At 40.6% G+C, this 16,891-nt stretch overlaps 1 protein-coding gene across 3 annotated transcripts in view; it reads right to left on the bottom strand.

The window, feature by feature from the left end:
• Window positions 1-425: 425 nt before the first annotated feature.
• Window positions 426-16,891, bottom strand: part of ino80db (INO80 complex subunit Db) — a 133,938-nt gene continuing 117,472 nt past the window's right edge. For all 3 annotated transcript variants that reach the window (XM_073046518.1, XM_073046520.1, XM_073046519.1), the window contains 2 exons: window positions 16,032-16,189; window positions 426-11,977 (listed from right to left, as the gene is read on the bottom strand). In XM_073046518.1, the coding sequence (XP_072902619.1) occupies window positions 10,869-11,977; window positions 16,032-16,189 (1,267 nt within the window). In that variant the 3' untranslated portion in view covers window positions 426-10,868. The remainder of the gene's footprint in view (window positions 11,978-16,031; window positions 16,190-16,891) is intronic.

Raw genomic sequence — 16,891 nt, 5'->3', positions numbered from 1 at the left:
AAGTCAAATGCTGCCCTTTTCATGTTCGTGGGACATCTAAAGTGTTTTTACAGCCAATGAGGTTCTTTAATAAGTCATGACTATAATATTAAAGATGTGTCAAAATCTCACATATTGCACTGTAAGGATCAAAGTTAAAATCTAAGTTAAGTCCAGGTCAAGCTAGAACTTTCCTAACTTCTCATTGTTTATGTTCTCTTACACATCTATATTTATTTGCCTAACCATCGTTTTTGCCTTCAGTTTCTAACACTTCACTTTCTAGAATTCACTCCTTTTACCTCTTCCTTCTTTCAAGACGCTTCTCCTATATCTGTTAACAACCGATTTGCTGCCAGATTTTCTCTGTGTGCCCTGAAGTGCTTTGAGGTATTTTACTACTGTGAAACGGACAAGGGATTGGTAATGTATTAATGTGAATTGAATTTTCTTCACAGCAAGTTTTTATTTATACATTCAAACAAAGATCATTTATCACACTATATACAGATATTACATACAGTGTTTATACACATATTACATAGTTTGTACACAGAAAAATATACATAAAAAATGTAAACTTTTGTATACAAAAAATACCTTAAACAAATTAAACAAGGACAATAACAAAAGGTGACTAATTTAATTATTAGCTCGCCCTATCATTTAAAAACAGAAATACAGTACATTCATTGAGTATAAGAAATTGGAGCCACCTCTTCTGTTTTTGTATGCTGAATCATTTTGTAGGACTGTTGTATTTTTCCACGTGCTGTATTCTTTTGCCATAAAGTCCCTGATATAAACCATTTGCGGAGCTGGGATTATAACAATAATGTGAGCAGATGAGATTTAAAACTGGGCACTTTGTGGCAAATACCAGGTACAGTCAGGGCAGGATGGTGGAATAGAAATTTTCTTTTGGATACGCTACTCACTGAAATATTAGTGATTTTAAATATTTTATTTTCTTCTCTCCCAGCCAGAATTACAATGTGTCCTAGGGATGTTGAGTGCTTTCAAAGAATATTGCCCTTTTAAATGCATAATAAGAGGCATAAGAGAGCACAATGCATCAAATGAAACCTGTAATCACCAATCCCTGTTAGCACAAATCATTTGAAATGTCATTCCTTCAGAGGAATGAGGGATCAGCATCATTTTTAATGATGTTTTCCCACATTTGTTTTGAAAAATTGAAAATACAATTAAGTGCTTTGAGATAAATGATAGAAGCACATGGAAGTCTGCCTGCATGTTATTGAGGACCTTCAGAAGGTTGCAGGGTGGGAACTATTCTCAGTCTAAATGGGGTTTGAATACTTCCAGCCGTTTCTGTTCTTGTTCAGATTATTTTAGCACAACATGCTGTTTGCTTTTTTGACTCCTGCACAGGTTCCTGACATCCAAAGGACAGAAGGTGCACGGAATCCAAAAGTTGCTGCAAATTTTTAAGTTGGATTTTTTTGAATGTTTGTCTGATTAGAGCTAACTGGCTGATAACCCAAGTGAGATTTCTTTTTCGCTCCAGGAATTCAGTTTAGAAAACTATGGATTATAGATTAACAACTGTTATCCACGTTCCACAGCACACCTCAAAAGTTCTTCTTTATGAAAGTTTACTTTGGGGGATTAGTGATAATTTCCATTTAAAAATTAGAAACACTAACTTTTGTTTTAGTTGATACAGTAAAAGCTTTACTGATGCCTTTGTTGCTTGGCCAGCTAATCTTAAAAAAATACATGTCCAGCATGAGTCACATCCAATTTATATGCACAGGCTTGCCTTCAGGGACATTACTCTCTGTACAGCAGTGAAACTACAAAATATGATGTAATTTCCATGGATCCAGAAGGATTCTCCCTAATTCATCGAAGAACCTAGTTCTGGACATTGAATTATGAGGCAGTGGGGCCCAGGATATAAATGGAGGGAGTTATTTCATCTGTATGGACATGCACACCTGTATATATATATATATATATATATATATATATATACACACACACACACACACACACACACACACACGACACCATACCTCATTCAAAGGTCAAGATAGGAAGACGCACAGTGAGATTACAAGTAGTGGGTCTCCACCTTAATACAACCTTTCTCGGGGGTGACATTTTCAAACCCTGATGAGACCTCTAATATAGGGTTAGTAAAGGAAAAGGGCTTGAGAAAGAGGTAAAGGTCACACAATCCAGGCCTCTCAAATTAATCTGCATACACACATTTCTAGAGTTTGGTTAAATCTACTTCTAGTGAGTTGTAAGTTTATTGTTTTAAAAATTATATGCACAACTTTATATAAAATACAACTTGTGTTATTGCCACTACATGCCCTTAAATCACAAAAACATCACTGGAAGTTTCACAGAGCTGTGCACAAGTATTCCCATACCTGTGACTTACTGAGCAGACAGTATTCCCACCAAGTACAGTGCACGGTTGGGAAAGTGATATAAAACACAGGCTACTTGTGCTTCTAACTTGGTCTCTATAGCTTATCCATAATAACCATTGCTGCCTCGGTTTAAGATAGTAAAACAACAAGAGAAGCTGGCAACTATTGTGCCAAAAGTGTGGCACATCACAAGAGAAATCCCACAAGTCTATACATCCATTAACATCCATAAGAAATCAGCTTCTATGTTCTTGTTCTGTTCCTGCTGCTTTTTAAACAGACCATCTCTGGATGTTAGGCATTTAGCTCCTGCAAAATTCTAATAAAAGTGGAATTAAAAATAATTCTCTCATTGCTAACTGTCTTCTATTCTCTCCTCCCTGCCTATATTTTTTAATATATTAAACCTGAGAACATAAGAGGAAAATGTCAGGATGGCTTTATGTTTATGCTCAATGTACAAGCTTAACATACAGGCCTTCACCTTTTCCTCCTAATAAGAAATAAGATATTATAAATTTTATATATATATATGTATGAAAATTAAGAATCTATCACTCAGCATCACTTGCTTTGAACTTTTTTAAAGTTCTAAAAAGGGTTTCATTGAGAAATCAATAAATATACAATTAGAGAAAGCAATGACTTTCACTGTCAATAAAAGGATAAATTACCAGGTCATCCCATTCAGGTTATGAACAAAATGAAGATTGCTCTTATGTAGATTATTAAAAGACTACAATAGTAATAACGTAAGTCTGGGGCAGAGTAAAGACGTGAGACTAATTTCCTTGTCACCTATGCTTGGAGACACTACAGTAGGTGATTTGACTGACATCATATACATTGATAATATATGAAACTACCCACCATTCACTGTATGTTGCTAGAGAAATAACTTTACGTTTGTTGTGAAACTTTGCTGTAGCTCTAATTACTGCAGTTCATATTGCCTCTGTTAAAGTAAACTCTGATAGAAAATAGATCTTTTATTGTAAATTCTTTTGTTAACCTGCAGCTGACACACTGCTATTAATATATATGGTAAAAGAGAGTAAATGTTGTGATGCCTAAAAGAAACAAAAGCACTCTAACAACCTGTGAATTGACACCTGGTCCAAGAGCTGGAAGTATTAAAATAGACATTTATCAACTTGGGATTTACCTTTAGAACATTATAGTTTGTATTCATTCAGTTCCTTTCTATTTCAAAGTTACACCATACAAACTTGTCAGGGACAAGCGACAACTGTGAGCCAATCTGTATATGCTATCCCGGTCCAAATTTGTTCCAATAAAAACAACAGGGCCATTTAGTCCACTGGAAAAGTAAGTCCTACTCACAAGAAGTGATGGGCTTACGACAGCAGTAAATCCTCAAGCCAATCAGTATGCTGCAAAGATCAGACTACGTTACAGTCACACAATGACCCATGTCTCCGTGATCAGCTGCTTGTTAAAAGCAGTCAACATTCAACGTATCTGCATTTCTTTCCTTTTACACAGCAGGGTAGAAGTTCCTTTTAAAATGTGAAGTCTCAATTAAATATTGAGTCAAATTTACCTTGATCTGAAGATTATTGCCTGATCAGAGTGTGGTACAGTATGATTCAAATGCTGGATTGCAACTCAACAGTGCATTTGTTTTACTATTAAAAGTGTTTCACTTGTTACTAACTTTTGCTCATACTGTTTATAAATATTTATAAGCCTGCTACATCCTGATGGGACATTCTTGTTCAGAGATTGTGGGGGTGGCTTTGTCTGTCTTTGGAAAGTAGACCAAACTACAATCAGAATCAGATTTATCATCACTGACATATCAAGGAGGACTTTTATCTGACCGAGTTTGATCTTAAGCCAAGTTGTTTTAAGCTCACTGTAAAAACCAAGCACCTTATAGAGGGGGTCTTTATCAGAATGAAGTGTGATCCTGTCCTAAAGGTGAAGAGTTACTAGCTAACCCCTTGCTCACTATCTACCATCTCTACAGTTCATCCCAATATTAAATATTCCTTGTCACAAATCTGCTCAGTTTGTACTACAAACAAGACTGAAAACAGTTGCGTGCACAAAAACACAAGTCATTGTGCTTTGACAAGCCTGAGATTATAACAATCATGCTTGAAAAAATAACAACTAAAAGGAGAAATTATTGTAGTGCTGAGTCCTGCAATTAATATAAAGATCCTTTCCAAAGATGGATGGTAAAAGTTATTATCTGATCAAGTGTTGACTGAAACTCAGTATGGCTTTTTTCCTATGAAGTTCTTCGATTCACTTCTTTGGGTAGCATGTGTTTGGGAATTCAGTTCCAGAATGTTGCTTTAACTGCTGGGTTTACCCACTCCATTCCAACATCTGAGTGACCTTGTCGTGTATTTCAAATGATTCACACTAGTTGCTAATAACTCAAAGCTCATTGCTTATATTTATAAATAAATCACTCCAAATTGGCTAAGACTTTATTCTTGGCCTTTCACATCTGGTGGAACAAAACACCAGGTACTCAAAATCATCCAACAGAGTTTTTTTCCTAGCTTTCAATGCAAACCAATATGTGACCAACAGACACACACACAAAATCCTGGAGTAATTCAGCAGATCAGGCAGCGTCTATGAAGGGAAATGAACAGCTAATATTTCAGGCAGAGACCCTTCATCAGGACTGGCCCGATGATGTCCATAGATACTGCCTGACCTGCTGAGTTCCTCTAGCATCTGTAGAATCCCTTGTGAATATGTAGTCAAGCTAGGAGCTGGCTTGCTGTAATGTTCTCTGACCCAACATGTGGTTTTATAATAGAATGCTGGGAGGAAATTATTCCGCTGAGTTTTGTCATGTTGTGCCTGGAACCTCTTGATCAAAGAGAAAACAAAGAGCATCCAAGTTATGACATTTGGGCAAATGAAACTACTACTTACTGGCAGGCAATGGGTACAAGGCAAATGAAACAACTAGAAGATGCTAATAGGTAATGTAACCATGCAGCAAAATTTCAAGTTTGATCGTAATCCTCAACAAAAAGGGGGACCGAATGGTAAAAGGGAAGCCGGTATCAGACCCATTTAAAGATATCAGGAAAGGTCTTGTGAATAGTTCAATCTGAGCAAAAAATAATTCTGGCCTTGTTTACAAATTCATTGGGGTGCTCCAGGCATCTCAAAGGTATGGGCGATACGAGTTAACCTCGTGACATAACACTTCCCCACAGCTCTCTGAACTAAATCATTCCCTTAAATGCCATGTATCAATTCAACCAAAGCATGGAGTCAGGTGTTAGAGGAGCTTTTGGTAACATCTGGGACCACTTCAGCAACATTACCTGAGCAAACAGAGGGAACATAAGGCCCACCGAGCTTTTTGAAAACTGTGCAAGCTGATCATGGAAGTGGGCAGAACGAAGCAGAAGGACCAATGCTTAAAATGGGAAAATAAGCTGAATTTCATACAATGAAAGCTGTTTAGGGCACTAACATGGATTTCAGAAGTTAGAAATCCAGATAAGAGTTGCTATAATTTCCATATTAAATGTAGTTCAATGCAGCATCATTTCTGTTTAAAGCAAGTAAAGTCTACTCATCCAATTTCTTTCCATAAGCCTGAAGGTGGAAGCACAGTGGTACAACGTTACAGCGTAGTGTGGCAAACGTGTATCTCCTTAATCCTCACTCTTACCATAGGCAACTGTGTCTGTCAGACCAAACCACATCTATTGGATATTTGAGTAAATCTTTTGCTTGTATTAGCATTGAGGATGTGCACACATGCCAATCACAGCTTCTGTCAAAAGATCTCCCCCTCTCATTTTGCAAACAGCTTTCAATCTGACAAGACCTGTGCTGCTAAATAATGAACAAGATAAATGTTCAGTGAATGCATCTGGACCAAGACTGCACAGTTTGAAACTGGACAACAAAAGTAGGTGGTTCTTTTCTGGGCAAGAAATTAAATGATTTGAACACAATGAATGTTGGAGGAAGGACCATTACTTATTAAATGTGTCAGGTAACACCACTTATATCAGTGCAACAAGAAACAAGAACCAAATATTTCTTCTCTCAGAGACATGAAATTCAGCCCTAGAGTTATAGAAACTGAAACAGTAAAGCAAGTGTGTGTTAATTTTAATAAAATGATTAAGAAAAAGCCAGGGATAACTTCTTTCTTTTAAGCTACCAAGGAAGCAGTACACAAACCAAAATGAGCTCTTCTAGAGGTCAGGATAAAATGCTATGGAATAATTTAAGATCGTAGTTTATTCAAAGATAATCTGAAAATTGTTAGAGAAGGGCCACTGACAAATAGCTGGAAGAGTGGGACTACTGACCAAGAACTTCATTGTGGGGATGGGGAGGTGGCTTGGTCCCAACACAGTAACACATTGCACAATTAGCTGATGATCCCAATAATAGGCTGCACAGAATTAAGATTCAAAGCACAATTCCAACCTATGTCATAGCAGCAGTTTCCTAGTGTAGTAGGCTGAAAATCAAAACCACCCTAATTCTATAGCTATGTGGTGGTCTTACCAAAACACATGGAATTTAATGATAGCATAATATTCCATCATAATGGATAGAATAGCCCAGAAGTAATCCGCACCAAAATACACACACCAGGAAATAGGATAGAGAAACACACAGGCTAAAGGGTGAAGACAATAAAATTAACAGAATGGGGAAGGAGGAGGGTTGATTGAAGAAATGCATAAATACACCCGGGGGTGGGGGGGGGGTTGTTATTCAGGAATGGGGAAGCTCACAGACCAAGGGATCAGAGGAGGAGGCACAGATTAAGGAGTGATAGACATGTGGTCACAGACTGGGGTTAAGTAGCAACCAGAATCAAAGCAGTAGATTAGTGGTAAGAAATGCACCAGCAGAATTTGAGGAAGCTTGTGAACTGTTTATTTTTGTCAGAATTGTTAGAAAGGGTTCTGATGAAATGGCTCCCCGCTTGGAGATAATTACTGCTGGCAATAACCCACTTGGGAATCCTTGGGCAGGATTCTCTAAAGGTTAACTTGTAGGTTGAGTGGTGGTAAGAAAGGCAAATGCAATGTTAGCATTCATTTTGAGAGGACTAGAATATAAAAGCAAGGATGCAATGCTGAGGCTTTATAAGGCTTTGGTCAGACTGCACAGAGTATTATGAGCAGTTTTGGGCCCATTTATCTAAGAAAAGATATGCTGGCATTGGAGAGGGTCCAGAGGAGGTTCACAAGAATTATTCTGGGAATGAAAGAGTTAACATATGATGAGCATTTGATGGCTCTGTGTCTGTACTCTCTGGAGTTTAGAAGAATGACACAGGACCTAATTGAATATTGAAAGGCCTGGATAAAGTGGAAGTGGAAAGGACATTTGCAATAGTGAGTGAGTCTAGGACCCGAGGGCATAGCCTCAGAATAGAGGGACATTCATTTAGGACAGAGATGAAAAGGAATTTCTTTAGCAGAGGGTGATTAATCTGAGGAATTCATTGCCACAGATGGCTGTAGTGGCCAAATCATTTAAAACAGAGGTTGATACATTCTTGATTGGTCAGGGCATCACGATTATGGTGAAAAGGCAGGAAAATGGGTTGACGGGGATAATAAACTAGCCATGATGGAATGGTGGAGCAGACTCGATGGGCTGAATGGCCCAATTCTGCTCCTATCTCTTATGGTCTTATAAACACACACACCAGTCCCTCAGCCACAATTCAAACAGGAATACCATGTCTAGAACAAACTGGAATGTAAAACCAGTTAGCCAGAATTACAAATGTGATTCTTTTCTACACTCGCTCTACTTCACAAGCTTTAAGTTGTCCATTCATGTGAAACAGACAGCAGAAAGCCCCCATAATTTTCTCCTCCTACTAGGCAACTGGACCACTTGAACAGAGCTAGTCCCACGCTAGCGCAACAGTGAAAATTCACTGCTTCCTTCCCCTCCTACCAAATCTGACACAAAGCATTATTAAACTAGATCTCACTTGATTTAAACCAACACACAATAATAAAGCACTTCATTATGGCAATCAATTAGGTAAACAACTAAGTATAATGAGAATGCATATTTCATGATGAGAGAGAGCATCCGGTTTAACTAAATTTAGGTATTTAAATTAAAACTGAATATTGGAAATGCATGATCTGTTTTATTTATATATGTCCCTTCCACAAGACATATTTGGCACAGGTCTGTTATAGGATGTGCAGCAAGGTCACCTGTATTAAAAAAAAAGAAATAACCGCCAACTTGGAATCCTGCACACCTTCTCCAAGATGCATGGTGATGGCTCCTCAAATCAGAAGTTTCAATGAAACTCTTCCCTGCTCTTTCAGTCTCTATCTACTTTTTAAGCGGATGGGAAATTCTGAGAGAGCAGAAAATTCACAAGGGAACAGTGCTTTGGGAATTGGATGATGTAGTAACAAACAGGGTTTAACAGAGAAGCAGCAGAAATTAATTTAGATGTGTTGCAATCAAGGAAGGAGATAGCATTGGAGATTGTAAATAGATACAATATATATTATATACAATATTGTGTGTGTTTGTGTGTGTGTACATGTGATTAACTTAAGATGTTAAAACTGGGGTAACCCTATTGTAGTATACCATTTAAAAACTCTACAAGATGCACACGCATATAGTCCACTGGATATATTTTATACATATTCAAAGCCTTTAACATAAATAAACTTTCTCTCAAAAAATCTGACATATTTGGCATTAGAAGACACTGGATGCATTGCAGAAAGCAGTGGATGGCACAGTTTAGCTAGCTTTATTTTGTGCCACTTGCATCCAAGTTTGTTTTTGCAGGTCTTGAGGCAGTGGAATAAACAACTAAATTCTGGAAGCCAGGGATAAGCACCCCCAGACTGCAAATGAACTTGCCACAGAGAACATTAAAAGTAATAGATCGGTTTGAGAGCAAATTTGGATTCCATGTGCTTTGAAGCAGATAAGGACCTGATGACACCTCAAAAGCCCTGCTTTTAAGGGTCCCAGTAAATGGAAGAAATATATATCCACCCCAGCTAACTCCACAACATCCCTAGAAAAACACTCGTTATCTTTTCTGTCCAATACCAAAGGTTATTTTACCAGCTAACTAAAATGCAACAAAAGCTTCAGTGAACATCTCATATTGTGATTATGTCTAATCCAGATGCAGCACTTGCAATTTTGGGAAGGGTAACTCTGACTGGCTACTCACAAAAATGTACAAACTGGAGCAAAAATAATTGATGCCTTAATGTCTGTATGCCACTTCAAGAAAGGGCAGGCATAAAGAAATCTGCAGAGGGAAGGTGAAAGGTGTTTTTGGAGAAAGGTGCCATGCTCAGCTAGATGGCAAAGATAACTCCTTTTTGTGGCTTTGAGCCTGGGAGTTGGAGCTTCAACAAACATGGCATTCATAAAACCTGCCCTGGTGTCCTTGCTGAGTGAAATGATTTGCTTGCTAGTAGTCCATGCACAGAAGAATTTAGAGTGTTTCAGGATCGAATTTTACCAAATAAAATGATAAGTTAGTTCTACACCTTGCTTGAGAATGTCACAGCAGTGCTGGGGCATGTCTGTGCAGAGACCATGGGCACCTGATCTACAACTTTGTGTGTATACATCTGTGGTATGTATGTGTCCATTTTATTATATAAAAAGCCTCAATGAGCCAAACATCTACCTTGAGTTTGATACTTAACAGTGTGCCATTAATGGTTTTATAGATAAGTAATGTCATCATAAAATGTACTAATGTATTTACATAAAAAATATACTCAAACTGAATGTATTAAGCTCTTTTAGCCCTGAAAAGGAAAGGGGAGAAATGTCACCAATCCCCTTTTCAAAAAGAACACAAGGCCCTAGTAAGGTGGAAAGAAGTTACCTGAACTTGGTGGCTGCTTGGCAAAATATCCAGGTAAGCAATGGCAATATCTGGTAAAGGGTTGGCAGAGTTCTGGAATCTGCCTGCCGTTTCTGCCACAGGCAACTGCTGCAGTGGTCTGGCTGCCGATTTGCTAAAATGCTGCTTGCCACAGAGATGCCAATGATGGGGGCAGGTTTCTCAAATATTTCAGTATGGAAGAGAAGTATACTAAGTGAACGGGTGTGCAAAGAGATCTGTGTTTATCGTTCAAAAAAATCTTTACAAAGGCATTTTTTTTTTGTTCCTTTTGGAAGGTTGAATACAATAATGAGCATAACTCATCATTTTTTGCTCTGTTGACCATTAAGGGTAGGAATCACTGGCATCTCTGCTTGGTCACAAGTTTACGCTCTTGCAGAGTTTGGTTCCTGATACATTTACCCCTTCGACCGCCACACGGGAAGGCATTTTTTAAGCAATAAAACTAGTTGATAATCTTTCAACTCCAAGACACCAGTATGGGCAAAGAAGTCAGAGCAACGTGTCGACCCTCACTTGCAAGGCAGGAGGCGGGTTGGTCTTGTTTCGCTTGATGATCCAGCGTAGACTCACTGCGAGGGGCTGAAAGGAGCCGTGGCATTGTTCGTGCTGGTGGCGGAGACAGTTACGGAGAAGCCTGTGGGGGGTGCGATTGAGCTGTGAGTGGGCTGAACGTCCTTGGGGATGCCGCTGTGGGAGCCGAGCTGCGGGCCGAAGGCAGCGCTGAACTGCGGCAGCGGCTGCTTGGCTGGCGACACCTCAGGAGGTGAAGAGGGCGCCAGGTTTGCACTTCCTCCGCCGCTGTTGCCGCCAAAGCTGGCGTGGCTCAGACCGCTGAGGAGCACGGTGTTGCCAGGCGCCGTGGCACTGGAGAAGGAGGAGGGCGAGTGAGGGGTGGAGAGCGAGGTGGAGAGGAGGCGGCCCTCAGGCCCGGATGTCACCAGGCCGCTGAAGGTAGCTGGGTCGCTCAGGCTGATGGTGGCCCACTGGGGCCGGGCATTGACGAGTTGAGCTGGCAGGACGTGAGCAGGCAGCAGAGAGGCGACGTCAGGTGAGAATGGTGCGCTCAGGCCATCGCCTGGGAACGACTGGGGGCAGGGCGGTGAGCTCACGTGATCACTGTAGGGTGAGGGGGCGTGCTCGCTGCTATAGGGCGACGAGCGTGAATGCTCGCTTCCACAGCGTGGTCGTGATGTCAGCAGCTCCTCGGCCTTACCCAGCACCTGGGCCCGGGGCGAAGCACGACTGGAATCAGCACGTAGCCCGTGGAAGTGGGCAGGTGGGTAGAGCCGCTCCCCGAGGCCAGCCAAGCCCGCTGCTGACGGTGACGTGTAGGCGGCCTGCGCCTGACTGGCTGGGCTGGGCAGTGCCGAGGGTGGGGGTAGGAGATTCTCGTCCAGCTCCAGGCTTGAGAAGTTCTCGGTGGACAGGCGCCCGTTCAGGAGGTCTCCCAGCTCGTTGTTAACTGCTCTTCCCAGGGCTGGGATCCCTGAGGCAGCGGCCACAAACACGCCCATCCCTCTGCCTGACAGCTCCTGGTCACCGTCGCCATCTGTGTGCGCCAGCTCCCCGATTGAACTCAGGCATTCCAGCGAGGCGGTGTACGAGGTCACCGCCTCCAGTGCTCGCTCCAGTTCCTCTGCCTCTTCCGTTGTAGGCAGCAGCTCGCCGTTTTTACCTGTAAGGTGCCAGCAAGAGCAGGCAGGTTAAATCATGAAGGTTATACCACACAAGCACACAAACAATGAGAAGATCGATCTATGGTATTGCTTGTACTGATCACAGGGCCCTGCACCCTTCAATTAACCCTACAACACACCCCACCATGAGCGGTGCCGTCTCCCACCAGCACTGTTACACAATGACCCCTGTACCCACCAGTATTCTAACCCAGTGTTAAATATGGACTTGACTTCGCCATAGAAAATACGATACAGGCAAAATATGTCTGCGTCCAACACCATGCCAAAATAAAGAGAATAACTTCTGTCTGCAATATCTCTGCATAATCCTGTGACTCATAGCCTGTTCAATGCCACTGTCATATCTGCTTCCACCATTATCCCTGCACCTCATTCCATCCATGACTCTCTGTAAGAAAAAAACTGCCCTGTACATCAGTAATCTTACACCCCCCCCACCCTAGATGCATGTCCTCTAGCATGTGACATTGTGACTGTCTATTCATCCCATCGTTTTATAAATTTTATTGCCTGGCTGCCCCTCAGCTTCCAAAGCTCGAGAGAAAACAACCCATATTTGTCCAAACTCTCCTTTTAGCACATGTCCTCTAATCCAGACAAGCACCCTGGTAAACCTCTTATGGACTCCCTTCAAAACCTCAATATTCTTTCATAAAAGGGTGAACAGAATTGTACACAATACACACAGGTCAGTTAAACACGGACCTGTCACTATAGGCACTAAATCCCAGTGTTAAGACACCAATCTGTGAAACTAACCTGATCCACTTGTACTGTGTCATTATATGCTAGTGATAAATAGTCCCAATACTATACCCATAGTAACAATACTATACCCATGCCATACAGTAACAGACTTGTGTCTACCAGTACTGTATCTAATGTTATAAAGCCACAGGCTTGTACCCACCAGACATGCAGCATCCTCATGATCAACCTTCCAGTAGTTTCATAATGAACCTGATACTTTGCTGGATCATGAGGTAGAGTGATTTTATCCATTACAGCTTAAAAAACAATCTTATCTATGTATATTTCATTGCTAAAATGTCACTGTTTACAAACTGCCTTTTGCTATTTCTACATTTAGAATACCAGATACATTTCAAAATAAGTATTTAATTAACAGTAAGGCACCATGGAAGGCCTCTGTTCTGAAAGGTGCATGTCCTTCCTTCTGTTCATAGTCTATTTTGAGTTTGAAGGGGCTTGCTCTGTGTAACTTAGGAGAGATTTCAAGTTGCTTCTTTGTAAATAAGAATTTGTACAGTGGCATGGCAGCAGATAACCCTCAGGCCAATTCATTTAAATGTTCACTCATTTGGACTCTATTATGCACATACCCCACAAACCCATGTGGGAAGCTGGATAAAATAGTGGCCTGATTGGGACATAACTTTTCTGTTCTACGTGTCTATGCGTTTGTCACTGGGTACAACACAGGACTGAGAGAACTTACTGAGATCCATGCCATCAGCCAGGTTAAACTCTTGCCCACAATGTACCAACTGGACCGACAGATGTAGTTATGACTCATCTCTCATGAATGAGTTGGGCAGAAGGGTCTACTTTCATGCCACATGACTGTAACAAACGTTTGCCTATAGTGTACAATGTCCTGTGTATGTTACTAAAAAGGGCTTCTTTGGTTTGTTACGAGTAGGAATGCTTCTTTGTTAAAAGTTTCTCTCGCCGTTGTTTTGCTTTAGCATGGCTGATATGGTAATTGTATTCATTTGTTAATCAATGGGGAATGTTATTGTGTTTTGTGAGGCTGGGAACTTGGGGGAGGGGTTGCGCGGGCTTGGGGTGTGAGGGGAGTCCGGAGGGAGACGCCGAGGAAGGAGGACGTGCGCTCGGACGACCACCGGGGAGTCCGAAGTGGAAGTCGGGAGGACGACCACCGAGGAGTCGAATGGTTCGCTGGATGAGCTCCACCGATGTGCACTAAACTGACTGAACTTTGATAAGTTGGCGCCTTTTGTTTTTTTCTTGTATATATATATAGTATTGCCTAATACTCTTTTAATCTTAGTAAACTCTTTAAAGTGTATTTCATACCGGTATTTGTTGTGGGTTTGATACTGTTGGCGGGCGCGAGGCATAAACGCGATTCTCACAGCACCTGCGTGTACGGGAGGTGGGTTGGTGTGTGGCTGGATCTCCTTTTCCCCTAGACATATACCAGCCTGTTGGGTAAGTGTTACAGTAGACTTTGAATGTACCGGTGTAAGGGGTGGAGCTTACTTTCTTGCACACCTTGAAATTATCATTGAGGTGAAATAATATGAAAAGTTGGAGAATGACACTGTGTTTATCTTGTGGGTCAATGTGTTATTATGACTGAAGAACTGATGTCAAAGATAAAATAAAAATTCTGAAGTGCAAAGAACCAGGGAACAGGAAGAACCCAAAGACTGGCCTCAATTAGGGTGGAGAGCAGAGAAAACTAAGTCACCAAAGGGGCATTTAACCAGGTTCTGGGACCAACTTGCCATTCATTTAATAGTGTATTTAAATCCGGAACTCCTGACTCAAACAGCACCTTCACCAGAAGCATTATAGTCAATTCATAAAAGTGACTGAGGAATAGCTTCTCAAAGATAATTAGGAATGGGCAGTAATGGTATTCTTATGTCAATATTATACAATGAGAGACCTGTACCCACCAATCGTTACCCATGAGATGCAGGAATTCTTGACTTACATATATGGAGTTGAAATTTCTATAGAACTTACATTGCAGAATGCTGCCCTGATAAGGCAATATCCCAAAGGTGGTTTGTTAGGTTTTATCACCAGCACTGGGTGGCAGTTTGTCCAGACACATGACCCAAGGTGCAATTGGAGAGTTCTGGGGATGTTTTTAATGCAGGAAAAAAAAGTAAGTTCTAGGAAGCAACACAGAACGTGGAGGATGAGACAACTTAAGAAGTGGGTTCTAATGGCTGACAGACAGATGAGAAGGAATAGGTACAGAGCAAGTTGGAGATGAAAGGACAAAGAATGTTAGCTGAAAATGCAGAAGCCCAGGGCTGACAGGGACATCAGTCTGATGGGGAACATTGTTAATGAATGTGGAGCAGTTTGATCACTCATCACGTTATATGCCTTAACTGAAAAGAGTTAAGGTCCCCGATATAGCTTTGGGTTTAACCACGTCCTGTGCTTTAGAAAATTATGCACAGTCTAAATCCCCACTTGAAGAATAACTGCAGCAATGCTCATAACTGTGGTGAAAATGACTCAGATCATCATCTGAGAAAATTCTTAATCTTCAAGTTCTGCTCCAGCATGGCGAAGAGTTATGGAAGCCAGCTTAATTACTCTGAGTGGGGTGATGTAATAATTTACTGAATGTAGCATTGCCAAGGATAACTCATCACATCATCTCTTCATTAACTTAGATGTTTCAAACAGGAACAAATTTCATGTGTAAGTTCCAGAGTGGTTCTGCTGAGATTAATGAATTCAGGAACTTATAACAGCAGTAGCATTCTATTAGCCTTTCTGATTTTTTATACATATATCATTAAAATGGTGTGGAAAAAATGTGTTAAAATGGTGCAAAACAAAATCAGAAAGGCTAATAGAACTGTGAGGTGGACCTGAATAAACAAAGATGCACTTGGATTTCAATTTAGACAAGTGTGAGGTTATCTACTTAAGGTGTGTGAAGGATAGATCAACAGTGTTTAGTAATTGGTGAAAAAATAAGAATCCAGTACAGCCAGAATCCTTGCATCAACACCATTTTACCGACATACTGTACAAGGATCACAAAGCTGTGCTGGACTCCAAAATGTATTACCATTCTTATATTGTCAAACACTGGGATATAAACAATGCAGGAACGCCTTCACCAGAAAGCTTGAACAGTTCAGTAAAGTGATTCCACACCACCTCCAGGGGAATTAGGGTAGGGCAATGCATTGGCCCTACCAGCAATGCTAACATCCTGAAAAATGTTTAAACACGCACTCTTGAAATGCACTATTTGAAAGGAAAGCACTTTCTATGCAATATCACCTTCAAAGAGGTCAAAGTCCTGCAAATCATCAGGCAATCGCTGAAGAACCTCTGCCAACTCTTCTTGATTTAGTTCTAGGTCGTTTGGCATATCCGTAATCTCATTGGTGATGTCATCAGGGATTTCATCAGCACTTAGTTCTGGGGTGGAAGAATCCCTGAAATTCAACAAAACAGCAGTTAAGAGATATATAAAAATATACTCTTGGGCAGCAATAAACCAACATAATGGGAAAATGCTCAGATCCAAGTAGTAAAAGAATGAGATTGAAAAAAAAAGTCAACATATACCCAAATGCTTCTGTTCCCACTACATTGAAAAAGGCGCTTTGCTGCCTGGCTGTCCCATTCCTCCTGATGCTCATCCCTTTCACTCCACTGTTCCTTCTTTAACATGATTTGAAACTTACCAAGCTTTTGGTTACTCAACCCAGTATGGAACTCATGTCAGAGATTGTTGGATTAAGCTCACATAAAGTTTCTTGTCACAGTTTGCAATGTACTAAGTATTTCCACAGGTCCATAATCACACAAGCTACTGTTCAAACAACATTGAATACCTTGCCATTACAGGGAGTCTTCTCCAACTACTACAAAAAAATTCATACTACTCCAGCAAAGTTCTGAGCAGCAACATTTCCTTATTCACTATTTGAAAGAGCTAACTTAATATGTATCCTAATGATACCTCTGAAGTTCTAGGCATCTCAAAGTAGTTCAAAAGAAATTAAATACTTTTTTATTTGAAATGCAGTTGTGATTGTTATCTAAGAAGTACAGCAGCCATTTTGAATATAACATCTCAATGAGAGATGCACCAAACGCCTTATTAATATTGTGCGAAGGATAAATACTGTTCA

The sequence above is a fragment of the Hemitrygon akajei genome, chromosome 5 (genome assembly GCF_048418815.1).
Source record: "Hemitrygon akajei chromosome 5, sHemAka1.3, whole genome shotgun sequence".
NCBI lineage: Eukaryota > Metazoa > Chordata > Chondrichthyes > Myliobatiformes > Dasyatidae > Hemitrygon > Hemitrygon akajei.
Note: the sequence above shows the minus strand (reverse complement) of the source record. Positions and strands in the feature narration are given on the sequence as shown.